The 26367-nt window shown below is 49.9% G+C and overlaps 1 protein-coding gene and 1 long non-coding RNA gene across 17 annotated transcripts in view; one reads left to right on the top strand and one right to left on the bottom strand.

Moving 5' to 3' along the window:
- TACC2 (transforming acidic coiled-coil containing protein 2) overlaps positions 1 to 26367 on the top strand; it is a 196543-nt gene that overhangs the window by 108145 nt on the left and 62031 nt on the right. For 13 of the 14 annotated variants that reach the window (XM_074373514.1, XM_074373513.1, XM_010969896.3 and 10 more), the window contains one exon: positions 1465 to 1599. In XM_074373514.1, coding sequence (XP_074229615.1) covers positions 1465 to 1599 — 135 coding nt within the window. Of the gene's footprint in view, positions 1 to 1464; positions 1600 to 18340; positions 18495 to 26367 lie in introns of those variants that run through there. The other variant, XM_074373515.1, reaches the window with a different exon arrangement.
- On the bottom strand, positions 3354 to 17824 carry LOC141579077 (uncharacterized). 3 transcript variants are annotated; one of them, XR_012510101.1, is made up of 3 exons: positions 17687 to 17824; positions 16911 to 17030; positions 3354 to 3549 (listed from the first exon to the last, which is right to left on the bottom strand). It is a non-coding gene; the product is annotated as an uncharacterized LOC141579077 (long non-coding RNA). The 3 variants fall into 3 exon arrangements; XR_012510100.1 differs by lacking the exon at positions 3354 to 3549 and adding an exon at positions 11772 to 11946; XR_012510099.1 differs by lacking the exon at positions 3354 to 3549 and adding an exon at positions 13310 to 13443.

The raw sequence follows: 26367 nt of genomic DNA, 5'->3' as shown, positions 1-26367 counted from the left end.
GGCAGGACCAGGCACCTAGGACAGACCGACCCAGGATTGGGCACTGGCAGGGGTGAGCTACTGCTGTTTTTGTAGCTGTCGATTAGTGAAGACCAAGGGAAGACTTGGAGGCTGAGGGTGGCTGGCCTGGTGAGGGGAGGGGGCTGCCAGCCCAGGAGGCAGCATGGGCTGCCAGTGCTGGGGGAGCCAAGGGAGGCTGGATGGTCAGAGCAGAGCAGGTGAGGGTGAGGGCGGTGGGAGTGTGGGGCGAGGCGGAGGCCTGCCCTGGAAGCCCTGCTAAGCTCTGTGACGGGGATTTGGGGCCAGACTGAGAATTCTTTGACTGTGTTGGGTGTGGGGTGCCCTTGGGAGCTGTCCTCCAGGTCAGAAAGCCAACCTCGTAGGTGCAATTGGAGGAGACGGAGATTAGCTGAACACTCTTGACACGGAAACCCAAGCATCCCGCAGTCCTGCCGTGTGGGCGCTTCCTGCAGGTGCTCACTCCCAGACGGAAGAAATGAACCCCCCCACTGAGCTGTGAAACTCCTAAACCTGGCTTTGACCTCTGGCCGGGTTTCCGGCTCCCAGTGCTGAGTCACATAATTCCGGCCCCGCCGCCCTCAGCCCTGCCTACTCCCCCTGGACGGCAGTGTGGACAGCTGGAGGGACTGGGAGGGCTAACCCTCTCCGAAAGTCTGTGGACGGCTTTGCTAGTTTTGCTTTTGCCAAAGGGGAAAATTAAAACCTCTTTTGAGCGCCAGGCATTTTGCGTTTTGGTTTTTTTGCAGGTGGCTGTCCTTCCTTCTCTCCCTCCCCCCGGGGCCTCCCTGCCTCTCCGCACTCCCAGCGTTTCCCTGGCTGTCCAGCAGGGGGCACTCACCCACTGAACCGGGGACATGGCTCTGCCATAGAAATCCTTCGCGGGGAAGAGGGATCCCAGCAGGTGCCTGGTGCAGGTTCCTTGATTACCCATCAGCCTCTTCACCTTGACTTTTCTCAGCCTTAGATTTGGGGGGGCAAATCCTAGGGAGTTTGCAAAGTTGTATTTTACTTTTTAGCTCACAGAGTTTCACTGCCTATTAAAAAAATGATTAAAGTCCCTTCCCGCAACAAAACTTAAACAAGTCAGAATATTCTGAGCACCCAAACCGCCGCGGCCAAAGCCCAGGTCCCACTTCAGCCAGAGGAGGGAGGAATTCACGGCCTGGCCTGGGGGCTGCTGTGTGGGAGGGGCACCCCCTCTGTGTCTAAGCAGATGCCTGGGCAACCCAGAGAGGAGCCCCAGGCAGGAGTGAGCTGGGTCTTTAAATACCCCACTCCGTGTGTGTGTGTGTGTGTGTGTGTGTGTGTGTGTGTGTGTGTGTGTGTGTGTGTGTGTGTGTGTGTGTGTGTGTGTGTGTGTGTGTTGGGAGGGGCCAGGGGGCTGATGAATGTCCCATTAACCAGCCAGTTCCACTGGGAATAATTCTCCCTTTGTGTCCCCAGCACGTCCTCAGCTGCTGGCCGTGTGGATCTCACTCCCCTGGCCTCGGAACATGCATCTTGGCCTTCCGCCCCAGCTGGTGATGGAGTAGAAGCTTCCACTCCCTCCTGCCAAGGTCTGGCCAAGGATGTGAGCAGGTATCGTACAAAGCTCTTCCTCCACAGCCACTGCCCCTGGAGAGGTGGGGCCTGGTGGTCTCTGCCCCGTAGGCCTCAGGGGAGCTGCATTTAGGATGGTGCCCAGAAGGCAATGACAGTTTGGACCTGGGATGCCGTGGATGATGATTTGGGCTGTAGTTGACCTGAAGTTTCCCCTTGCTAGCCAGCAATCCATGTAACAGTGGGGACACCCTGTGTGAATGTTAGTGCATTAGTCAGCGTTATCCAGAGAAACAGAACCAGTAAGATATATACACACACACACATATATAGGCATAACTCATTTTATTGCACTTCATGGATGTTACATTTTGTTTTACAAATTCAAGGCTTGCATTGAGCAAGTCTTTTTTTTGCGGGGAGGGGGGATTGGTAATTAAGTTTATCTTTTTTTTTTTTAATGGAGGTACTGGGGATTGAACCTAGGACCTTTTGCATGCTAAGCACATGCTCTGCCACTGAGCTGTACCCCCTCCCCCCGAGCAAGTCTATTGGTGCCATTTTTCCAACAGCATTAGTCACTTCATGTCTCTGTGTCACATTCTGATGATTCTCACAATATTTCAAACTTTCTCATTATTGTATTTGTTATGGTGATTTGTGATCAGTGATCTTGGATGTCACTGTTGCACAAAGATTATGGAAGCTCAGATGATGCTTAGCATTTTTTAGCAATAAAGTATTTTTTAATTAAGGTATGTTAAAAATTTTTTTAAGACATAATGCACCCTTAATAGACTATAGTCTAATGTATAAATAACTTTTACATGCATTGGGAAACCAAAAAATTCACGTGGCTCACTTTATTGTAATATTTGCTTTATTGTGGTGGTCTGGAACCAGACTTGTAATACCTCTGAGGTCTGCCTGTTTAGAGAAAAATTTATTTTAGGAAACTGCTCATGCAGATGTGGGGACTGGCAAATTCAAAATTTGCAGAGCAGGCCAGGAAGCTGGAAGAATTTATGTTGTAGCTTGAGTCCAAAGGCCGTCTACTGGCAGAACTCCCTCTTCCTTGGGGGACGTCAGTCTTTCGCTCTTAAGACCATCAACTGATTGGATGAGGCCCACCCACATTATGGAGGGTCATCTGCTTTACTCAGAGTTTACTGATTTAAGTGTTACATTGATCTAAAAAAATACCTTCATAGTGACATCTGCACTGGTGTTTGACCAAATATCTGAGTAAATGGCTGAGCCAAGTCAACACATAAAATTAACCATCACAGCAAGTCTTCAGAACTCCTGTTTCTATGCAACAGTTGGTTCTGATTATAAACTGCTTAACCATAAAGTCCTCTAAGGCGCATTCTTGGACTGTCTTTTCTTATGGAGGGCTAAATACACCTGGGTGTGTTGAGAAGGGAAAACCTGTGGCCTCAGGGAGTCCTGCTACTGGGGAGGCACAGAGGGGCCAAAAGCTAAGCTGTGAGAGAGAGTGAGATGACAAGGGGTGACCACAGGGTAGATGTCACCTGCCAAACCTGCATCCAGAAGCAATAGAAGGATTCAGGGGAGAGGAAGCTCATCACATGCAGATGTGGTTGTAGACCCGCAGGGATGAGGAGGTGGGGATGGGGCTGGACCTGAGCCCCTCTTATCAGGACAGCACTCTGTCCTGCCCATAATCTCTGCCTGCCGTTCTGTTGGTCCTGAGTCCCAGAAGGGTGGGCGGGGTAATTTATCTGCAGTCCCTCAGCTCCTCGTGGCAAAGCAGGAACCTTCATCCCACCCCTCTTGGTTCCAGTGCAGTGCCTTTTCTTCTGCTACTTCTGGCCTCGGGCTGTGGGTGGAAATGGATGCAAGACCTGGTTTCTGGTGGCAAGATCGCATGAGCATCTGGGGAACGGGAGCATTCGTTCATTCATAGGTATTTGGGGAGACACCCTTGGTTTGCCTTGGACATAGGAGGTGCTTCATAAAAATGTGCTGAAAAAAGAAAGAAAATTACCCTTCTTAAATATTCTGCCCTTTAGTTTCTTATACGTCTACCCTCTGATCTAGAAAAGGCACCTTCAGGTATTTGTCCATGAAACATAAAAATATGTATCTACCTGCAAACTCACATGTTTACACCAGCTTTATTCATAATCACCCCAAAATTGAAACACCCAAAATGTCCATCAATTGGTGAATGAATAAATAATTTGTGGTATCCATCCTATAGGCTGCTGCTCAGCAAGAAAAAGGAATAAACTATTGATTCATGCAATAAAATAAATGAATCTTAAATGCATTATGCTAAGTGAAAAAGGTTAGACTCAAAAGGCTACGTGATTTGTGATTCCATTTATATGATATTCTGGAAAAAAGGGAAGGAAACCAGGCAATAGGCTACAAAAGGCCATGGGGGATCTTTTTGCGGGGGCGGATAGAAATGTTCCATGTCTTGATGGTTGTGGTGGTTACGTGACTGTATGTGTCAAAATTCTTGGAACTCTATAGCTAAAAAGGATGAATTTCACTGCCTATACGTTATGTCTCAGTTTTTAAAAAAGAAAAGGAAAGAAAAAGAACCAAGCTTATGCAGGGGCTAGAGTAGATTGTTGACGAAATTACAAAAACAGAAAACAAAAAATCCAAAACCCAAACCTTGCTGTCTTGACCTTTCTCTGATGCAGACATCTAGGGGTCAGAGGGCTTCCCTGGTGCACCCCGGCACCAGCAGAGACGAGTGGTACCCATTTGCTCAGGGCCCCCTTCCCTGAGGTCACCAGGGCTGCACATTTTAAACTTCTCACACAGAGTGCTTCTGGGTCACCACACCCTTGGGGTTTACTCCCTGGAACCAGCTTTGCTTGGGTGGCTTCTGAATCGCATTCATTTACGCATCTGAGCATTCAGCCGCATGAACTTGGGGTTTTCTGGGCCAGACACTGTGCCGTAGACGGGCATCACTCCCGTGGCTCTTACAGCCACTGGAGGACACAGACCTGGAGCAAGCAGTCACGAGTGGGATGGAAGAGGGGACCAGTGTGGGAGTGGGAGGAACCTGGAACCTCTGTTAGCCTGGGTGGCTGGGGAGGGCTTCCCAGTGGAAGTGACTTCTCAGCTGAGAGCTGAAGGCTGAGTGGACTTAACTACACACGGGCAGGGGAAGGAACAGCATCTGCAGAAACCCTGAGGAAAGAGAAGGGAGCAAGACTGAGGCGGTCTCCTCGAGGCCGGCCGGAGCCTGCAGAGGAGGGAAGAGGGGAGAGCAGGCGGTGGGGTGGGGGTGGTGGGGGAGTTGGCCCACTGTGACTCGTGTTAAGGATTGGAAGCCTTATATTTTTTCCTTGGTAGAATTTTTTGCACTTTATAGATTTCTTTTAAGAATAGTTTTAGATTTATCAAAAAATTGAGAAGATAGCACATGGAGTTCCCATTTACCCAAGCATACGTTTTCCCCTAACACCGTAACAATAGTGTGGTTCATTTGGTACAATTAAAGAACCAGTATGGACACCTTATTATTAACTGAAGTCCTTAGTTTATTCAGATTTCCTTATTTTTTCCCTAATGTTCTTTTTCTGTTCCACGACCCCATCCAAGATACGACATGGTATTTAGTCATTATATCTCCTTGGGTTCCTCTTGGCTGTGAGAGTTTCTCACACTTTCTTGTTCTTGATGAACTGGACAGTTCGGAGGAGGACTGGTCAGGTGTTGTGTAGAATGTCCCTTTGTTGGGATTTGTCTGCTGTTTCTCCTGATTAGAGTAGAGTTATGGGTTTGGGGAGGAAGGTCACAGAGGTAAAGTACCGTTTTCATCACATCTTGTCCAGGTACTTCCTATGACTGTTCATGTTGACCTTGATTGCTTGGCTGGGGTCGTGTTCATCAGGTTCCCCTTTCTTCCGCTTTTCCATACTGTCCTCTTTGGAAGGAAGTCACTATGGGCACACGTAAAGACTGGGGAGCTGCACCCTCTCTTTTGGGGGGAGTATCTGCATAAATGTTTTGGAATTCTTCTGCATGGGAGGTTTGTTGCTTCTCCCCCACTTATTGGTTAATTCAATCATTTATTGATGTCAATATGGACTCATGGATATTTGTTTTATACCCTGGGTTATAATACAGTTCTTCTTTATTTATTTGGTTGCTCAGATTGTTCCAGCTTGGGCCATTGGGCCATTGGCTCCTAGGGCTTTATTTTAAGAGGGTCCACAAGCCCTGAGGCAGTACAGAGATCTGAGCAGATGTGCATTTTTTTAAAGGATCTTTCCAGCTGCTTGGCAGGGCAGGAGTGGTTTCAGGATTGATCGGGCCCCTGAGGCTCCCTGTCCTGGTCCAGCGGAACTGGACAGATGGACCAGGGATGGCCGTGGCCCCACCGCCCTAAGTACACCCTCAGCTGTGCCTTTAGGGTGTTGCCAGCTCCACTCCCTCCCTCCGTGGCTGCTTTAACCATGGGGCTGTGGCTTGGATCCAAAGATCCAAATAAATCTTGTCTTTTTCCCTATGGCGGGCCCTTGGAGGTTTTCAAAGCAAGTTTCAAAAATGCACAGATGAAAATTTCATTTCACTGTAATGGAAGTTGTTATTCACCAGGTCTGGGCCAGAGTCCGAGGTCCAGTTGGTCTCATGATTTGGAGATACATCCTCCGTCAGTGCCCATTTCCAGCCAGGCTTCCATCGTCGGAGCTGGCACGCCCTCTGTGTGTTTTGACCATACACAGGCGACTGCAGTACCCCTGACGTCTGTGGCTTTGTCCTCCCTTCTTTGGGCTTAGAAGGGAGTGGTGGGGCAGTGAGACCTGGTTGGTGTCTTAGCAAAGAAAGCCCGGGGCACATCTTATTACAGCATCAACAGCTGTTCTGTTCTTGCAAACATGCTGGGTGACTTCCTGCCTCCTCCTGCATGATGGCTGCTGTGGAAATGATGACACAGTCTCACATTTCCAGTGCAAATGGCTTTTCTCCTGGAGTTTTCACACCCCCATCCTCTCCCCCAGGCCCATTGGTAATCGTTACGCCACAAGCCTTAGGGAGAACAGATGTGACTCTGAGAGAGTCCATGGGGAGGAGAGAGAGAGCTTCATTTCTCTGCTTCTAAACCTTGCCCAAAGCAAAGAGCTGGTCCTGGGAGGGACACTGTCTGCCAAAGTGGCAAAGCTCCGGCAGGCCTTCCTTGCTCCTTCAGCATGGCCCTTCTGTGGCTTTTGTGCTCAGCAGACACCCTGACCTACTAATGCTGTTTGGAGTGCATTATGCAGCGATTAATTGAGCTCTCTGAGGCAGAAGCCAGGCAGGGAATCTGATAGTAAAGAATTTCCAGGAATGCAAGTCGAAAGCTCTCATTCTTGCCAAGGCAGCCACAGCTGATCATGGGTTTCGGGACCTCAGGGGGCTTGTGGCAAAAGCCTGGTGTGTTGGCACATGGGCCAGCTGGGTGTGACCCTGAGCAAACACCATCCCTGTCCAGAGCTGACCTCCCACTCTGCCTGCTGCGGGATGGCTGTTCCTAAGGAATCGGTAACTTGGAAACCTGGCCAGACAGGCTGCCTGGACAGACACAGAAGGAGTGAGATGGGGGAGGCAGCTGAGCTTCTTGCAGGAGGAAGCTGGTTCCGTATTGGTGCAGGAAGGTTGAGTGACAGCACCTCTGAGTAACCCCACCTGGAACTGCAGCCCAGGGTCCAAGGAGAGGCAGGCGGCCTGGCTCATCAGGGTTTCTGGTGAGATGCCCCCTGGCCCCTGCCTGCTGCGGGCAGCCCTAAAATTCTCCCATCTCTGGGTGGCGTGTGCACGGAGCTGGCAGGACCCATGATCCCAGCCCTGAAATTCCTTCTCCCATTTCTGGGGGGAGACAGAAGGAGAGCAGGTAACCAGGCAGGGCTCCCCTGGCCCTGCTCATTGGGGTGCAGCTGGGAGACCCCATCTAGGCTGGAGTCCCAGGACCCCCTCAGTGGCCTGGAAAGGAATCTTACCTGACACGGGGTTCAGTGAAGAACAAGGGGTGCCCTGGAGCTTTGAGGGGCCAGTGAAAGTGTGGCTGGAGGTGCCCAGCCTGGCTCCAGTGGGATAGAAGTTGTCAGGATAGTGTGAGGCCCAGAAACCTGCCCCTCCACCCCGTTCTCCATGATGCCCTGGGCCCTGTGCTACATTGGCTGACATGTTATAATTTTAGGGTTTTGTACTTCAGGAGGCTGCTTTTCTTCCAAACCAAGTGTGTGCCTTCAGCCCTCAGACCCAGTAGGAGGTGTGGGGCAGGGCGAGGGTGGGGGAGTGGTTGTCAGGAGCAGGTGGAGAAACAGACCCCAAACTGAGGGAGGAGGCCAGGCAGAGACAGGCCCCGGGGGTTAAGGGGGGAGAGGGGCTCCTCGCCAGTGCCCGGCTCAGGGCCCCTGGCCTCGGATTTCTATGGCCTTTGTTGCTGAGTTGGTTTCAGTTATACTTTGGCTCAAGAGAGGATGTCACAGACCTGGTGCTGTCCACAGTAGGAGGTGATGAGTGTTCTAAGTGATCATGTAGTGTGTCTTCTGCTTTATTTCTATCCATCCGTCTGTTTGTCCATCCATCCACCCATCCGCTCAGTATGCACGTCCTGGGTTGCTTCTATGTCATATCACATGTGTGATGCGGCGCAGAGGAAGGTGCATAAAGTTAGAGGGACAAGCCCCTGGCCCATTTATGAGCTGTGTGACCTTGGACAAGTTACTTGGCCACTCTGTGCCACTGTGTACCCATCTTTAAAGTGAGGCGGGTGGTACCCACCTCTTGGAGGTAACTGTGAAGAGTACATGAGGTCAGAAGAATGCAGCCCAGTGCTTGACAGAGAGGAGGCATTTAGTCAGTGTCGGCTCCCCTCATGTCCAGGGGTGCTGGGACAAAGGAGGCAGAGAGAGACGACTGTCCTATAAACAGACACAGCGTAATCGGCACGTAAGCTCTCCTGCAGAGTTGAGAACAGAGGATCCAGAAGAGAGCACCTCACTGCCTGGAGAAGCTGGGGAGGCCTCCCAGGAGAGCTGGCTTCCACCAGCATTTTCCAACAGAGCAAGCATTAGCTGAGGGTGAAGGAGCAAAGGTTCCTTGGCGAGGGGGAACCACATTTTCGAGGCTGCGGGTTGGGGAGGCTCAGCAGATTCCAGCAGCAGGTCTGGAGAAGCCTAGGGGAACTAGAGGGAGGACTTGGGCAGTGGCCGTCAGATTTGGAGGGCCTGCAGCCAGACGGGGAAGTTCCACAGAGTGAAAGGGGGCTCCGTCCCCTTTTTAAGCAGGGGAAAGTCAGGACCCAGTTTAGTTTGGGGATCTCTCTGGGGGCCAAAGGGAGGGTGGCTGGCAAGGAGAGGCCAGAGGTCACTGGACCACTGGAGGTCGTTACTGTGTTACTGTGGTCCGAGGGGAGGCGATGGTGGCCTGAACTAGGGCAGTGGCTGTGGGGTTGGAGAGGCTCTGAGTCTGTCTTTCTGGCTTGCATTCATTCATTCATTCTTCTCTGGGCAGGCCTGAGGCCAGGCACTGGGGATACAGTGGCGACCCCTGGGGACATGGCCACATTCTTTCTGAGGGGACTCTGCAGGGACGGCCATTCCTGGCTGGGCTGTGATTCTGGGCAGGGGCTCCCAGGATGAGTCTCCCAGGCCCTCAGGTTCAATTCCAGCATTTCTTCCCCCTGCTGGCCTGGCGGGGCTCCGGGTGGACAGGGTGCATTACCCATATGGTTCCACCTAGCATGGAGCCCCTGGTGTTTTCTCCTGGCTCTTTGGGGGGGGTGACTTGCCCACCTTGCACCCCACTTCAGCAGCCCGGCTCCCAAGTCTGTCTAAAAACCATCTCATTGAGCGTCGTCACCTGGTGGCTTTTTAAAACCGCAGCCCTCCAGGAGCCAGCCTTGCCCAGACCTCTGCTTTGCAAGGAGAAACTGGTGCTGAGGGTGCTGGGGGCGCCTGCCCACGGTTTGAAGGGGTCAGAGCAGGCCCTTCTGGAGAGAGATGTTGACCTCCCAGAAACAAGGGAGCCATACCCCTTGCTGTCCCCAAAGCTAGGGGACCAGAGGCATGTTCCTAGGCTGGACAATCACTGCACCATGGAAATGCTCATGTAAAGTAGGATCCCTTCCTCTTTTTCTGGATTAATGGTTTAAAGATATGCAAAAAAAAAAAAAAAAAGGGAATATACCATGCACTTATTCTGCACTAAACTTTTATAAGGAACCAGCCTCTTGAAAGCTGTCAGGAAACCAGGTAATATCTCTCATACATTTTCTTAAGGTCAGCGGGATGAGGCAGAAATTGGGTCAGTCTGTTGTCACAGAAAGATTGTCTTCACATGCACAAATCCTGAAACTCTGAGTACTTAGGAAAAATAATCCCTTATCCTCAGGCACAGTTCTAAGCTAATTGCATCCATTGACGGCTACCTGGGTGCCTAGGGAATTCCACAGACAGGGCCTATGGGATGGTTATGAAAAGAAGGAGGTATTTTTAGGGTTTGGTGGCGCACATGCGCGCACACACATGCCTACACATGCGCACGCGCACACACATACACACGCACACACGTACACACGCACGCTCATTCACTCAGTCTGCCCTCAGATGCTATGTGAATTATGCTATCAGTAGACATTCAGGATGCTATTTCTGGCCCCGCCGTTCTGGATTTCTGTTCTATCACGGAGCCTTGAGTCAGCAGTTCTGGTCCTCAGTGCCTCGTTTTCACTGCTCTGCTCACAAGTAGGGCAGCCCCGTGTCAGGCTCCGCATCCCTGCTAGTCAGGCATGGAATGTAATTTACCCCAGACCAGCTGACAGTGGGGCTGCCTTCATGAATTCACGAACTGGCCACTGCTCTGGGGCAGGGGATGTCACAAGTACCCACTCTGCTTACAATGAAGGAAGGACCATGGGGTTTAGAGCTTCTGAATATGTTTGTCTGCATTTTCACCTTGGAAGCATTTCCACGCTGAACAGCCTCTTTGGGGCCACTGAGGGGAACCCTCTCAGTACAGGTGGGCGGAACCTTCAGGTCTCAACCTGTTTCTCCAGTCCGGCTTCAGAAACCAGCTTTGCTCTCCATTTTGGCAGCTGGGAGATCCCATCTCTGTTTACACCTGAATGTTTTCTTTAAAAAGGCCTCTTATTCCTGGTACAAAGTAGCCTCTAAAACCCATAAGCTTAAGCTCTAGGCTTAATTAATGTAATTAATACATCAACGCTCAAACCAAATACAATATCTAAACTTTTTTAATAAGGATTGAAATCTTTTTATAGTGCTTATGGAAGTTTCTGTTTTTCTTGGAAATGGTTCCTGGAGAAGAAAGATAGATTTCATGCTGGTTATGTTTTTGATCCCAAACAAAGTCAGTTGGTTCTCTCTTCCCAGGTTTGTATGAAACTTGACTGTTTCTAAGTACAAGCTTGAACTCTGGAGGCTGGAGTTTTATTTGGCCAAATGTCTACCTTGGGCCACCCTGCTTGTTTTAGCCTGTGATCTTAAACCTAGTTGATGAAAGTAGTCATAGGGAGGGGTCTAGATTACCTAAAGAAAACTGTTACCTGAAAAAGGCAACTTAAAATGAATCCACTTAATGAATGAAAATTTTATGGTAATCGTGGGGAAAATGTTTAATTGGGACTTGACCTTGAAAGAAGAAATGAAAAAAACTATGAAAATGATTTATACTTAACAAAATGTGGACTTTAATGATAACCATATGTTAATGCTTAGCGTGAGCACAGAATTCTGGCCGTATTTCTCTGCCAGATTTTCAGGGTTGCGTATTCTTCACATTTCCCTCTTGCAGCTCAAGCACAGAGTCACTGTAGCATAAAAGCATAAGGGCTTCACCGGCTTTCTGAAGGGCTCTCTTGGGTCTTTGATGTCCTCTCTTTGAAGCCTCCTTCTTCCTCGTCCTTGTTAGTGTCTCTTCTTCCGTTATTCACGGGTTGCCATTTCTCAGCAGTTTGGGGCAATTCCTCAGTGTCACTTTTATTCACTTAATGTAGTCCTGCACCTTCCGCTAGATTTGCAGTTGGTAGTGTTGTATATTTATTTGCCTGACAATCAACGAGAGACAGTCAGCAAGGACTTGTGAAGCCAGGAGGAGCATTTGAGGGACAACTGAGTCCATCAGTGGTTGTTTTGTTGGTGAACATCTTCTTAAGGCTGACCTTTGCTTCCTCTGATGTAACCTTGTTACCATGGGAACATGGATGGTGGGGACCCTCTCTGCAGGATGGGGCAACCAGAAATACATCCTCCGAGAATGTCACTGTTTTCTGATTTTACTGATTGCTTGGGGAGCTGCTGATATGCTTGCTGAAGTAGCATATGAAATTGAATCTTGTGTTGGTGGAAGGATTTTGTTGAAGGCATTGTCCACCACATACACTGTCTCCTGGTGGAGAACCCATAGGAAAGAACATACTGAGACTGTCAGTCATGAAAAAAGCTGCTTATCCATGGAATAGCCTGTTTGTTTGTTTGTTTGTTTTAAATCTGCTGGGTTTATGAATTGTGTAACTAATCACGATTAGTTCCCTTTTCGCTTTGGCTGCTGGGAAACTTAGAACCAGACTTGCAGCTTACTCCAGCCAGGGCTTAGGTAAGTACTTCTGGGCTAACCTCACCCTCACTGACTTTTTCCATCTTTTCCCCCCAAATTCTATTTTGCTCTCTTGAACTGCAAGCTTGAGTCCTTTTTGAAATTAGGTAGGGTATGTTTTTCTAAAACATTATCTCAAGAGTGTCTTCTCCCGTTTCCATCTCAAAAGAGCTGAATTCATTTGGTAGAGAAAGAAGGATTTTAAGGATCTTCTGTACTCTTCTTGGATGTGGTGTTTGTGTTACTGATTTCTTTTTTTCATATGTGATGAGACCTCTTAACTCAATGCTATCCTAACTTTTGCGAAGCCCTGGGTTTTACGACCAGCCTGCTTTCCTTCCTTCTTGTAGGAATCAAAGGTTAAAAACATATTCTGAATTTTTAACTTTAAAATAAAAGTGAGCTTCATTTCTCTTTACTGATTTCTTTTCTAGCACATTTTAGGTTGCCTTCCTGGGTCTAACAGTAACATCCTCAATCTCCATCTTCTATCATAACAAAATTGAAAGGATTTCTTTTTTTCCTTCCTTGAAAAGAACTTGGAAAGCTCTCAGGTGTAAATATGATGAAGGTGGTGAGGAGGACATAGTAGATCAGCTCTTTTCAAAGAGAGGGCAAGAGTATCTTAGAAAAGATGGGATGTTACCTGAACTTGTACTTCAGCCCAAGAAAACCACCCAGACTCCCAAGGGTGGGCATGTGAGATTTAACGTCAGAGTGTAGAAGATGAACAGACTCCCTGTGGTCCTGGAAATGAAGCAACCTGACAACCTGCCTTTTCTCTGATCATTAGATTGAAGACTTTTGCCAGGACCTGTTCCCACGTCCTCTGAGGTTTCACACGCCTGTGTTTATGAAGCTCTGGCTGAACGTGGGACACGTGGTGGGCTGGAGAGTGGGGACACCAGACAGAGATACACGGGTAAAATGAGATACATGCATAAAGGTGAGGCGAGAAAGCACGAGGCTTACATCTGGCAGCGGTAGAGAGAATGGGGAGAAGTCTGTGGACTGGTCGAGACTGACTCCTCCTTGAAGCTGGCCAGGAGCTGGGACCGGATGCATGGGAGGAACTGGGAGAGCTGGAGAGGCTGGGGAGGAGTGCCTCCTCGGTAGTGAGGTCCCAGCGGGGACCCTGGCCCTGCTCAAACGCAGGATGGAACTAGTGTCAGAATCAGGGCCAGGATATAGAATTGAGACTTTTCGCCGAAGGCAGTGGACAACTTTTGGAGCAAGGCTGAGTGGTATAATCGCTGTGTCTCCAAAAGCCCAGGAAAGTGGACCCCCAACCTGCAAAACACAGCAGAGAAAGTGCCATTTTGACCTGCAGCCTGGTCCTGTTCGCTGATTGGCTTTGCTGGTCTCAGGCTCCTATTTACATGGGGTTGCTGATTTTGGGTCCGAAATTGAACAGCCCTCAGCTCTTAGAATCTCAGGAAAAGCAGTAAGCCACAAGATGGGGGGTGGGGGTTGTGTGGTGTGTGTGGGGCTGGACTTTCCCGGCCTCAGATGAAGGAACAAGTTGCAAGCTGGCACATCGGAGCCCAGAGCCTGCCGACAGGTTAGCTTCCTAGAGAGAGAAGGTCCACGTGCTTTTGTGCAGCCTCCCGACGGTCCCCACCATGGTGGTGAAGGCCAAAGACTTGAAACAAGATCTTGCCCGGCCCCTTCTCCATCTGTATTTACATTCTTAGCACTCTCCAGATGGGTTTTTCTGTGATCTGACCTACTTTCCTTTAGCAAGTGTGCCTGGGCTAATTAGCAGCGCCAGGGGTCCATCGGTCCTGTTTGGAGAGTGTTGCTGCTATGGCAACTGGAGATTTCCCCGAGGCTGGAGGCAAAGATAAAGCTGCTCAGGTTTGTTTTTCTGGGGGTGTCAGAGATGCTTTCAATTACTCACCCTTCTTGACTATGGCTCAGTCTCTTGGACCCTAGTGGGATTTAAAAATCTGTACCACACAGTTTATCTCTCAATTATAGAGATTTGGCAGGTTTGCTGATCTTGCTGGTATGTGTCAGTAAGTAACTTGAGAATAGACATCTTATTTGACATTTATAGGCCAGGCAAGTGCATTAGTATAGGTGGAATTGCTGATTTTTCTAGAAATGATGGGTGTGTTCCTTGGCTTATCCATGTTTCCAGGGTGTCTCAGGGAGGGTTGGCAGTGGAACCCATCTAAGTGGGCTTAGCCTACCTTTAGTGTCCTAGAATATGCGTGCTCTGGTCCAGAGGCCGGCAGAGAGGCTGTTTGAGTTCAGGTCTCATTAGGGCCATGGTTAGAAATGTTGGGTATCCCTGGCTTGATGGAAAGAGGAAGTGTGCTGCTGCAGCAGCCTCCACCCCTCATGGTGTGGCCAGGGGTGGCCAGGGTAGAGTCTGAAGTGTGGGCTGGGTATGGAGAGGTGATACGGAAGGGAGAAGCAGCCAGGGGCCGTGTGGAGGCAGCACCTCCGGGAAGGAAGGCGGGGACTAAGCAGAGGGGACTGGTGGGATGTGTCTGCAGCCTCAGCCCCAGCAAGGGCTTGGTCCACGTGGGTGTTCAGTGCAGGTTTGAATACACGAGGGACTGTGTGATTGGAATGCTAACTGCTTGCATTTTAATAATCTTTGGTGGAGTCTGTGCCTCCTCATTGTACAGACCCATGATTTAACCTCCTCGGTATGATTTGGGATGGGGTGAGGTGGGGGAGGGAGGAGGGGGAGGCAGTAAACAGGTAGGAGTGGGGTCTAAAAGGTGGTAACATTGTTAGTGGCAGTTCTGGTGGATAACCAGAGCCCAGGGTCTACTGAGCGCTTAAGCTGGGTTACCTGGCCCTGGACTACGTTGTTTCAAATTTCCTTGGTCTGACTTGGATATTTTTTTTTATCTTTTCCCTTTTTGTTAGTTGTTCTTCTTGGACCTATCAGTGTGTCTTAAGCAGCCTGTCTTGGTTGGTCACCTTGGGCTGCTGTAACAAAAATAACTTGTGGTGGGTGGCTTCAATGAAAATATTTATTTCTCACAGTTCTGGAGGCTGGAAGTCCGAGATCAGGGTGCCAGCATTTTCAGGTTCTTAGGGAGAGCCCTGTCCCTGGTTTGTGGACCACTGCCTTCTCGCTCTGTCCTCAAGTGGCAGAGAGAGATTATGCCTCTTTCTCTTGTTATAAGGGCATTAATCCCAACATGAGAGGATCCTTGTGACCTAATCTAACCCAGATTACATCTCAAAGGCCCCACCTCCAGATACCACGGAACTGGGTATCAGGGCTTCAACAGAAGAAATTTTGGGGGGAAACAAATGTTCAGTCCATAGCACAGCTCTCTTCCTCTCTAATCACTCTCCTTCCCCATTTTTTAAGTTTTCTTTTTTTCTGTAGGCTGAATTACTAGCTAACCAAGCTTGTTTTAAATTATGTGTAAAGTAAGCACCAAAAGGTCTTAAATGAGGGTCTGAATGGTTCTCCCAGAAATACATTATACAAACGAATAAGGTACTGTCTTCAGTTGTAAACCTAAATGGTTTCTAGATTGGATTTGTTTTCCCGCTGGTTCTTGGTCATGTTTTTAACATCAGTGAGATGGTGTCAGTCTGCGAAGTGAAGTGTCACAACATCATAACTTTATGATTGTTGAGATTCTAAGTAAAAGGACTTCACTGTCTGCCTCCTCACTTCCTTTGTGCTATTAGAGGGAAAGACTTCTTATAAAGAAGGAAAGAAAATTAACACTGCTCAAGCGTCATTATAGTCCTGGTCCCAGGCCTTCCCATATATATAATTTAATTTTCCCAATACCCTGAAGAATAGATGCTCTCTCTCTTTGCTGGCTGAGGAAGTAGAGGCTCAGTATGGTTAAGCGATTAGCTCAAGACCACACAGCAAATGAGGGAGAAGTCAGGATTTGAACTCTTGTCTCACTTCAGAGTCCTCTCTTGTTATGGCAGCAAACCCTTGCCTTTTCAGGGTAAGGATACTTGGAAGGCTCTGCACTTTGGTGTGTCATGGGAAAAACAAGTTATCAGATGAGTTCTAACTGTGTTCCTCATTGTTTTCCCCATGTATTTTCCTAGTGCTGAGTTTGGCTGAGGCCATACCCTCAGTGGCCAGGGAAGAGGTCACTTTCCTCAAAAAAACTAAGTCTAGGTCAGTATTTATAAAATTTTCAGCCCCACTTGGTAAGGTCCTTTGAACTCCATGCTGCCTATGAGGACCGAGAGTTCTGTTTTCTGACAGAGAAAGAAACCCTCGGGGTGCTGAGAATGAGAGGATGAATGGGTTTCAGAATCCCTGCCATCAGATGGCACCCGTTGCTGACAGTGAGTGACAGCTTCCCGGGAGGTGCTTTCCAGAGCAAGCCTCACCAGGCCACCCCCTGACAGTTACCTTCCCTGCCAGATTGACATCATCATTAGCTATTTTCGTATAAATTAGAGAAAATAAACCTTCTCAGTGTTTCCTGGAAATTTCATGTTGTATCCCGGGAAACAATTTTGATTTTCTGACTCTTTGTTTGACACTGATCTTACGTATGAGCAGAGGAAAATCTCTATGAAGCTTCAGAACTAACCTGACGGCAGGAGCCAAAAAAGTGCCCGTCCATACATCCTTGGTCACAGTTTTAGAAAATACTCAGTGTGTTGGAGAACATTTCAAAGTGCTTTGAACAGTTTTGTTGTCATTTTACTTTCCCTTTGGCCACAATTTAGGTGCATTTTAGGCCGATTGTGCTCTGGGGTGAAGAGACGCTAGGAAAATGTAGAAGAGTTTTTCAACTTACCCATCAGAGGTTCTACTTTAATTCAGTCGTGAGTCTGTGTCTGGAGCTCAGAATGCAGTTGAACTGAATGGAGAGCAGGACAGCATGGATGGACAGTTCCCAGATGTGCCCCCAAACCTCCTGAACCAAAGGGAGATGAAATCCTTCTCTAGTAGCCTTCCATGAGAAGGCCCAGGAGCCCAAGCAAGCCTTGAAGGTTTTGAAGCCAGCCAGAGCCAGATCAGGAACTTAGCTGGCTGGCCCCCCCACCCCACCCCTTTGCCCCAGCAGGGGAATGTGGGTGGGTCCTGGGGGCATTGTTATGGGGTGTCACAGACATTCCTGCAGGCCCGAGCCTGTGTTTAGAATCACAGAGCTGGGCGGTTAGTTAGTATGTCACAGAGAGCTGCCTTTTCCCTGTATACTCGTGTGGACTGAAGTACCTGAGTGGGCCTCTTAACTTGCCTGGCTTCTGATTGTTCAAGATGAGCCCTTGCACCGGGCTTCTCTGTGGAGCCCTCATCTGGTGGCTAAAGATGAGGCTGCGGATTCTGTAACAGGATGTGCCTCTCTCTCTCCAGCTTGCCCCCGTCTCCCCACCCCCAAATTGTGTGAGCACAGGTGTCCTTGGAGGCCGGGCCTGGGCTCTCCGTGGGATGGCGGGGAGGAGCCCGGCCCTCGCATCTCCCTGGTACCGGCCTCCGCCGGCTCCAGGGCCTGGCCGCCAGCCTGAAGGAGGCAGAAGCGGCAGGGGCGGCTGCACACATCTTGCACATTTCCCACTGCAGCCTGTTTACCTGCTCTTCCAGCCATCGGGAGAGTCCATTTCCTTCTTCCTGGAGGGATGAGCCAGCCGGAATGAGAATACCCCCAGTCTCTCGGTGGTCAGCCTGGCCAAGACCACCTCTCCCCTCCCTCCTGGGCCCCAGGCTCCCCAGCCGGCCGTATATTTGCATTTCAAAGCCACACAATGCCGGCGGTCGGGGCGCGGCTGGGGGAGGCTGGGGGAGGCGACGTGGGTGTAGAGGGAGGGTCTTCGTCCTCCCTCCTCCTGGCCCGGTTTCCGGAGCCAGCGGTGGAGCTTTGTGAAGATGCAGGCGTCGGGGGCTGCTCGGGGATGATGACATCAGCGTGTCACACACAGGAGCCGGGCTGCCGGGGGGTTTAAGAGCAGAGCCATTCGGACCACACCGGCGCTCACGCTCACACTCGCGCGCCCCGGGCAGAGCCGCGCGCGCCGGCCACACTCGCGCACAGACTTAGGCGCGCGCCGGCTACACTCGCGCACAGACTTAGGCGCGCGCCGGCTACACTCGCGCGCCCACTTCCGCGGAGCTCGCTCCCCCGGCTCCGGCTCGGCCTCGAGCCGCAGCTCCCCGCCGCCGCCGCCGCCACCGCCACGGATGCCAGCAGCTGCTCCCATCTGCAGTGCAGCAGCCCCGGCCGCCGGCCGGCCTACCGCGGGCTCCCGCTGGAGGAATCGTGCCAGGACGCTGGCCCTGCTCGCGGCTAGCCTGCTCGCCAGGGCGCAGCGAGGATGGGAGGGTCGCAGTCCCTGCAGACAGTCCCAGCCGGCGACCTGAACCAGGAGGCTTCCGAGGCAATGTAAGTGCTCCGCCGGGCCGCTTGGAGCCCCCCCCCGGGGGAAGGAGAGGCTGCCCGGGCTTTGTTAGTTAGTGCCGCCTCTCCTGATGCCCGTGCAGCCTGGAGCCGAGGCGGCCCACCGTTCTCCGTACCCTTGCATGGTTTTACCTGGTGGCTGCCCCTTGTAGCATTCTGTGTCCCCTCTGGAATGAGCATCTGGCAGCCCCAGGATACTGCCGGGGGGCCAGAAATGACCCCCTGGAATTTGTTGGTTGTTCAGCAGCTCAGTGCATAGTGGGGGCTTCTTGTGCCATCAGCATCTTAACTGCACCCCCGGCACAGTGGTATTTCCTGCAAGGAAACAGCCGGCATCAACAAGGGCCTCTTGGGAAGAATCCTTGAGTGTGGTAGCGCCGTGCCCATGGAGGCAGGCCAGTTTAGTGGCAGCCACTCACATGGCTAGGCAGAGGGAGTGGAGCATCACCGGTGGTCGAGTTAGCCTAAGCTTCTCTACACTTGCTGGTGAACACTGTCGAGGACAAGGCTGCTTGCTATTATTGGTAAAGCCAGTCCAACAGTCTTGTCCTTGGTCCATTGGTCAAGGCAACATTTGACCGTCCATTGATCCAGGAATCCGTTCATTTCTCCTTAAACCACAGAGCTAATGTGCTCAGAAGTGGCCTTTATCCTGGATGGGTGTTTATTAGAATTGCCATTTCCATGTGATCGTCTCCATTACCCACCTGGGCCTGTCTGGAGGATGGGGCTTATTGAATAGTTCTGGCTACTGAGCCGTATTACAGCAGGTCAGGCTTCTGGGCCTCCACATCCCAGCCTTACCTACTCTCCTTTCCCAAAGAGAAGGACTTTTCAAGAGTAGTTTGTGGAGATTTGGGGGTAGGGGTGGTAAAGTGGTCGGTTCCTGAGAGCCATTGATGTGTAGATTCAAAGACACAGGGGTTGGTCTGTGTGTTGTAGTAGGGACTGGGTGCCATGTGGGGCTTCCTCACTCGTCCCCATGCCTGGGTTTCAGCGAGGAGCTGGCTCAGCGTGGTGATGTAATGCTAGGCTGAGCCTCATGGTTTTCCAGGCTCCAGCTCTTTAGCAGTGAACCATTCCAAGGAGCAGGTGTGCACCGATCATTTGTCTTCCTCCCTGTAGCTCGAGAAGGCATCATCTTACAATGGGGACTTATCATGTTGGAGGATTTTTTTTTAAGTGCCGTGAGCCTGCGCTATGCCTGCCCTGTTTTTCATTCGTGGGTAGTATTGTTAGATTGTTAGGTACATGGAAGTACGTACTACCATGAAGGACCAGAGCCCAAGCCGAAAAGAACAGTTTCAACCTATTTTTTAAAAGTCTCTAAAATTGGGAATCAGTTATAAGAGTGGTAGGCAGGGCTCAGACCTGTAGGGAGACTTAGAAAAGATGATGTGACTGTATCTTTGGGGAAATACGCTCCTCAGCCATTGGGAATTCAGCTCACGCGACCCCAGCACCCCCAGCATCCCCGCCCTCTTTCCCAGTTGAGTTAATAAATGACCAGAATTCCGCTGGCTGAGGGCTGAGTTGGGAGAGATTCTGTTAGGTAGAAGCTGCCTTTTTGGATAAGGTCTCCGAAGTCTATGGGGATGGCGGTATTTAAATAAAACTCCAGACTGAATGGCCACACTGTGATGGAAGCTGCTTATCAAATATTGCATGGACGAGCTGGTCCATAGGCACCAGCCTGAGTCTTTTCTCCCTGGAATGGCTACTTCTGAATTGTCTCTAAACATAGATCTTTAAGGTGGTTTATTTACTCCTTCACAAAAGCCCACCCTCCATCCCCTAACATTTTTATTTAAAAAAAATGGAGAGAGTAGATTTGTTTGGGGCTGCTGCCATTCTTAGCAATTCTTCTCTAAAATCTTATCTCTGCTGTCTGAATAGCTGGGCTTGTTTTTCTGCTACAGATTTGCTCATTTCCAGTCTAGGGATTTTAAAAAAATATATTAAGAGAGCACCCCTCTTTGCACAGGCTCAAATCTTTCATGGTAGTATGTATTTTCAGGCACCTAAAATCACATGCATATGAATAACACGCGTAGCACATGGTCCATGGCAGGAAAGAAGCTTCTGCTGTATAAGATGCCGTCAGGGTTGTATGGATGGAGATGAACTCAGGATGCATACCTGCCGTGAAGTACAGTCCATGACAACTGGGATCTAGGCTGAACATTCCTTTTTTTCCCTGGTGGTTCCCTTTGAAAGATCAAGTTAAGAAAGGACCCGTGTGTAAGAGTGAAACCAAGAGACAGAGGAAGACAGGGATGATTTAGAAAAGTCCCTGCAGGATTTTTTTTTTTTTCCCCAGTTTTAGGATTTCTATCCTGGTTTCAGACTTGGGGTGCCTTTAGACAGCTTTTGTAGCCCAGCTGATAGCTTCCTTCTCTACAGGAGTGCAGTGGGATGAAGAAAAAGGGAGATGGGGAGGCTTGTGTCTCCCTTTTGGGGAGTAGCAGCAGACTGGAGGTGCAGGGATTGGAAGGTGGGGCACGGGGTGGAGGTTCAAGGGTTGAAGACCCTTGCACTCCCAGAGTGGTCCACAAACAGCAGTATCAGCTTCCCTTAGCTTGTCAGAAATACAGACTCTCAGGCCCCACCCCAGACTGGCTAAATCAGAAGCTCCATTTTAACCAGTGATTTGTAAAAATGTCCGGGTGGTTTTTAGACAAAAAAAGTTTGAGAAGCCCTGAGCTAGTCGAGTTGAGTCTGTCCATTCTGGTCCATGAGAAATCGCTGGCCACTTCGCTAGCAGCTGCTTTCATGCCTGGAAAGAAGATCTGGTAGCAACAGTAACCATTGTTCCTAAATAGAAGACGGTTAGCGGGAGAGAAGAATTCTGCCACAAAAAAACACTTACTTCTCCATACGGATGGATGGAAACACACACAGGAAAGGGACGGGGAGTGCTTGAGTAAATGTGGTCGGAGTCCATTGATTAGACCTGCTGCTTGTGTCCGCCTTCCGCTGCAGCCCCTTGTGGCTCGGCTTCTGCTAAGGGAAGCAGCGTTAAGTACTTTGTCCTTGGTGTAGCTGGAGACCCTCATTCCTGAGACTCCCTCAGCTTCCTGCAAATTCCCACCAAGAGGCAGTCAGGGACCATTACTGTCTGAGAGTGAAAGCGGTGGTTCCGTGGGCGAGTTCTGCCTGCTTCGACCATGGCACCACTCATATCCTGGGCTCGAAAAAACCAATCACAAACAGGGAAACCCAGGTCTGTGTAGAATCTATAAGGATCAAAACAGAAGGGCCAGGATGGACAGAGAGGAGTGATGAAGGATGAAACAACAGGCCCTGGTGACTGATGAGGTGGAGGAGGGAAGTTTAAAGAGTGTGGCGAATACCAGTGGAGGGTTCACGCTCAGATGACCAGGAGAAGGATGTGATGTTTTCCCAGACAAGGATACGGGATTGGGAGCACGTTTTGGAGAAGGTTGATGAGTTTAGGCTGGGATTTGAGATGCAGAGGGGATCAGAATTACGGCTGAGAGTGGCCAGGACCAGAGAGAAGCCGTCTCTCACCAGGTTGAATGGTTCCAGGACGGATGTTGGAGCTTTCTGTGCAGCTGTGGTTGCAGATGGGAAAGTGGAGTTTTGATCCCTTCTATCCTCATGTGACTCTTGACCCTGTCTTTCAGTCTGGGAGCTGCTGAGAGGCTCCAGTGACTCTGATCTTGCCCCCACTTGCCTCTTAGGGTCTCTCAGAGGTGAGGTGCCATGTATGTAACTCTGAGAAGGCAAAACCATCAGACAGCGACAGAAATGGGAAAACAACTCTGCCTGAAAATCCCCAGCATTGCAATCACTCAGGAGTCCAGAAAGGGCCGCTGGGCTCCTGGAGGATCTTTCTTTAGGTCGCACTGGACCTCCCCGGGCCTTGTTTCTTAAGGCGACCTTTGGCTAAGTCATTTAGCTTAGATGACAGCATTCCAGATGTGGGCTTCTAAGTTCCTAGACGCAGATTTCGCTTTGGATATTATTGTTGGACAAAATGAGTCCCCCCTCCCCCCCAAAAAAAAACTGAATAAGCTGCCAAGTTACCTGTAGATTGGAAGCTGCCTGAGTCCCAAAGGTGCTGTCTTAGTTCAGGTTGCTGTAACAAAAATACCATCGATGGGGGACCTTAAACAACAGATATTTATTTTTCATATTTTGAGATGGGGAAGTCGAAGGTCTGTGTCGGCAAACCTGGTGTGTATTCGAGGCCTTCCAGGTAGCTGCCAGTTGTCGAAGGGGTCATGCCACCCCTTTCTGCTGGGGCACTGGGACAGGGCACCTGCTGATGGTCAGGGGAGCAGCAAGGACCGGGAGATTGATTAAATGACTGTGGGCAAGCATTACACCCAGGTCAGGGGATTCTCTCCCCCTCGACCCTTCTGCCCATGTCTTCGTGTTGCTTTCTGCCGTCTACAGCCTGCTTCTGTGGCTGTAGTTTTGGTTGCCTAGGAACGACTTTCCCTGAAATATGATTGGCTCTCCTTGCCAGATGGATTGCCTGGGCTGGGGCAGCTTTCTGGGGTGAGCAAAGGATGTTGGCCGATTCCATCCTTCCCCTCTAAGATTAATGATGAGGACTTAGGCCTTGTAAACAATTGTTCCATGAAAACCAATTGTTCCTGGACTCATGCTTTTGTTTTGGGTTGGACAGGCGTCTGAGGGACACAAAGAACTGACTCAGAACTGCTCATATACGTCCATTCTGTGTTGGAAGCGGTAGCTTGGATGGCATTGTTTCTGTTTATATTTGCAAATTCACTTTAGCAGCTGTTTCTGGAGAGCAGGCGGGTGCTGTTTGCTTTCGCCAAACGTGGAATTAGAGCTGGATGCTGCGGTGTCAAGGATGAGAGATGAAAACCTCTTCGTCTTAGCTTTGCTGAGGAGACACTCAGGTGTTTTCCATTATAGAAACATAGCCATTACTCCTACATGAGTCAGGCACGTCTAGCCCCCATTTTATAGGTGAGGAGACTGAGGCCACTGCATGGCTTAAATCAAGGGGTTGGCAAACTTTTTCTGTGAAGGACTAGAGAGTAAAGATGTTAGGCTTTCCAGGCTGTGTGGTCTCTTGCAGCAGCCGTGTTCCGCTGTGACAGTGTGAAAGCAGCCGTGGACAGTGAGTCAGTAAATCAGTGTCCTGGTGAAACTTTATCTACAAAAACAGGCAGTGAGTTGCACTTTGTTGGCCTGTGATCATACCAGGCTTGGACCTCATGGTCCCCTCCCCTCACGACCTCATGGTCAGTTATCAACACAAGGGCCCTCAAGTCTTCAGCCGGAGCCCCCTTCTTTGTTTCTCTTTCCCTAAGACATCTCTTCCATGCTCATGGATTTAAATACCATTACGCACCGAGAAGGCCCCAATTCATATCCTTCTCTCTGCTCTGAGCATCATACTTATCCAACTGCTTACTCTGTATCCCCTTTTGGGTTTCTCACAGAGCACTCAGGCCGTGTGTCCAAAATAGAACTGATGACCTTCCTTATGTCAACACCAGAAAAAGCATATAGACTGTAACCCAGTCCCCACGCTGGTTCCCCATCTCAGCACGTGGTACCTCACCCCCAGCTGCTCAACCAGAAGCCTGGTGGTGAGATCTTGTCTTCTTTTCCCTCACCTCTGTCTTCCTAAAACAATTCAGATTCTCTCTTTTCTTTCGTATATCTGCTTCCCTTTGCTTTTAGTTGAAAATCCAAACCTCCTGTCAGGGTCCGCAGACACACTGGTTACCAGCCTGTTCTTTGAGCGTGCAGTTCTCACCTGCCCCTGAGCCTTTGCACGTGCTGTAAGCTGTCCAGAAGGCATTCTGCCCCCTGCTGGCATGGCCGGATCCTTCTCCAGCTTTGATGCTCTGCAGGTTATCCTGCCATTACTCTCCAGTGCTCTCCAATAGAACCTTCTGCAATGATGGAAAGATTTTATAATCTGCATTATCCTGAATGGTAGTCACTAGCCACATGTGGCTGTTGAGCACACAACATGTGGATTTTACATCCCAGAAGCTGAATCTTTAATTTTATTTAATTGTAATTAAAACAGCCACATATGGCAGTGGCTGCTGTATTGGACATCACAGTTCAGTATATCATTCTTTTGTGTGAGTTCTTTGTGAAACACAGCACAATTTGGACTTATTTGCCTCTTTTACTGTTCTCATCAGAAAGTGAGCAACATGAGGACATTCTACTTGTGTATGCCAGTGCCTGACACATAGTAGGTGCTCAGTAAATAATCTGTTGAATGAATGGATGCGGGAACAAATGAATGAATGTGTTACTAAAAAGAATCGTAGGCACATCTGCTCCACACTGAGCTGTGCTAAGGTGTCTCCTCAGTCGGGGACTTGAAGGAGCAGGGAGAGGCTCTGCTGGACCTTGAGCATTAAGGTTCTGTGGGCCTGACGGGAGTATGTGACCCAGGGACACAGACGGCCAGTTCAGCACTTGGCCTGCCTGTCGCCACCGCATGGCATCTCAGGATCCTGCCAGTGCCCCAGGTTACAGGCAGCAGGTTCCTGCCTCAGTGCTCAGGCAGAGTCACAGAATGCACTGCAGGCTGCAGGTCACTCAGTTGACAATTGGAGCCTCTCCCTTCTCATGCACCTCAGCCCTGCTCCCTCTCCTCTGGACGTCTCCTCTTAGATGCCTGTCTGTTTTCTCCCAAACCCGTGTGCTCTGCTACCCTGGCTCCTCTGTCCATCTCTCAGCTGGTTCCTCTTCCCTGCCTCCGTCGACTCTTCCCTGAGGAGGCTGCCCCTCGCTAGGTGGATGGGGCAGCGCTGCAGGTGGTCCAGAGGCTCATGAGGAGGCTGGGGCAGGACTGTGAGCAGCTAATTACCTTTGTTGTCTCATTCTTTGCCCTTGCAAAGGACAGCAGCTCCTGGGACTGGGAAGGTAGGCCTTCTGCACAACGCATCCCACGACTGTGCAATAAATGACCTGTTGGTGAGGTGGACTTCCCGCAGCTTCTATACCTGCCAACCCTCCTTATTTAGAAAGGTTCTTGGCTCTGGGTTTACTGCTTTCACTGTTTCTTCTGCTTTCTCCTTAAATGGAAGCCACAGCAGCTCCTGGCTCTGAACAGGGGAGGGGGGTTGGGGAGTTGGAGGCAGGGATAGGGGCGGCCCTTCTGCCCAGGGTTTGCTCCGGCTCTGCTAAGAGGCAGGTCCTAGCGGCCCTGTGTCCGTATGAGGCTGGCAGCTCCGGCCACCTGCTGGGCCTTGCCATCAGCATCCCACCCACATTCCCTTCAAAGTGTTTGTGGAGTTCCAGAGCCTGAGAATTTTAGAGCTGGAAATCTTAGGACCTTAGATCCCACGGAGGGCTTTTTCTTAACAGATAGTTTTAACTCCCATAAGCACATCATTTGTGAAGTATCACTCAGGCCTTCCTGCTAGTCATGACTCAGCCTGAGTCAGGTAGTCATTTTAATCTCTCCCTTTAACTTTCAATTTGCAAAAAAATATATTTAGATATACTCTTATCATTTGGTAAGCTTAAATCGGAGGCTTCCTCCCAGGGCAGTGAAATAGCCTAGACTGCAATCCTCTCCCCCTTGAGGAAATGGAGTGGATAGTTTATTTGGGGATAAAAATGAGTGACAAGGCCCCTGGTCCATCCAGGCCCTCCCTTGAGTCTTAGCTTCTGTCTCTGCCATATAGTGTCTTTGTCTTTTCTGATTCCTTCCATCACCTCGGGGAGGATGTTCTAGAGGTCAGTTTCCAAGGGAAGTGGGTGTTTACTCTGTTTTTCCAGGTGGGAGGTGGCTGAAGTTTGTCTAGGTTGGAGCTCGACATTTATTAAAAACCCAGCTGCTCTTTGTCGATGCTGGGGAGAACATCACACAGATTTA

This window comes from Camelus bactrianus, chromosome 11 (genome assembly GCF_048773025.1).
Source record: "Camelus bactrianus isolate YW-2024 breed Bactrian camel chromosome 11, ASM4877302v1, whole genome shotgun sequence".
NCBI classification, from domain to species: Eukaryota; Metazoa; Chordata; class Mammalia; order Artiodactyla; family Camelidae; genus Camelus; species Camelus bactrianus.
This window is presented reverse-complemented; position numbering and strand designations above follow the sequence as displayed.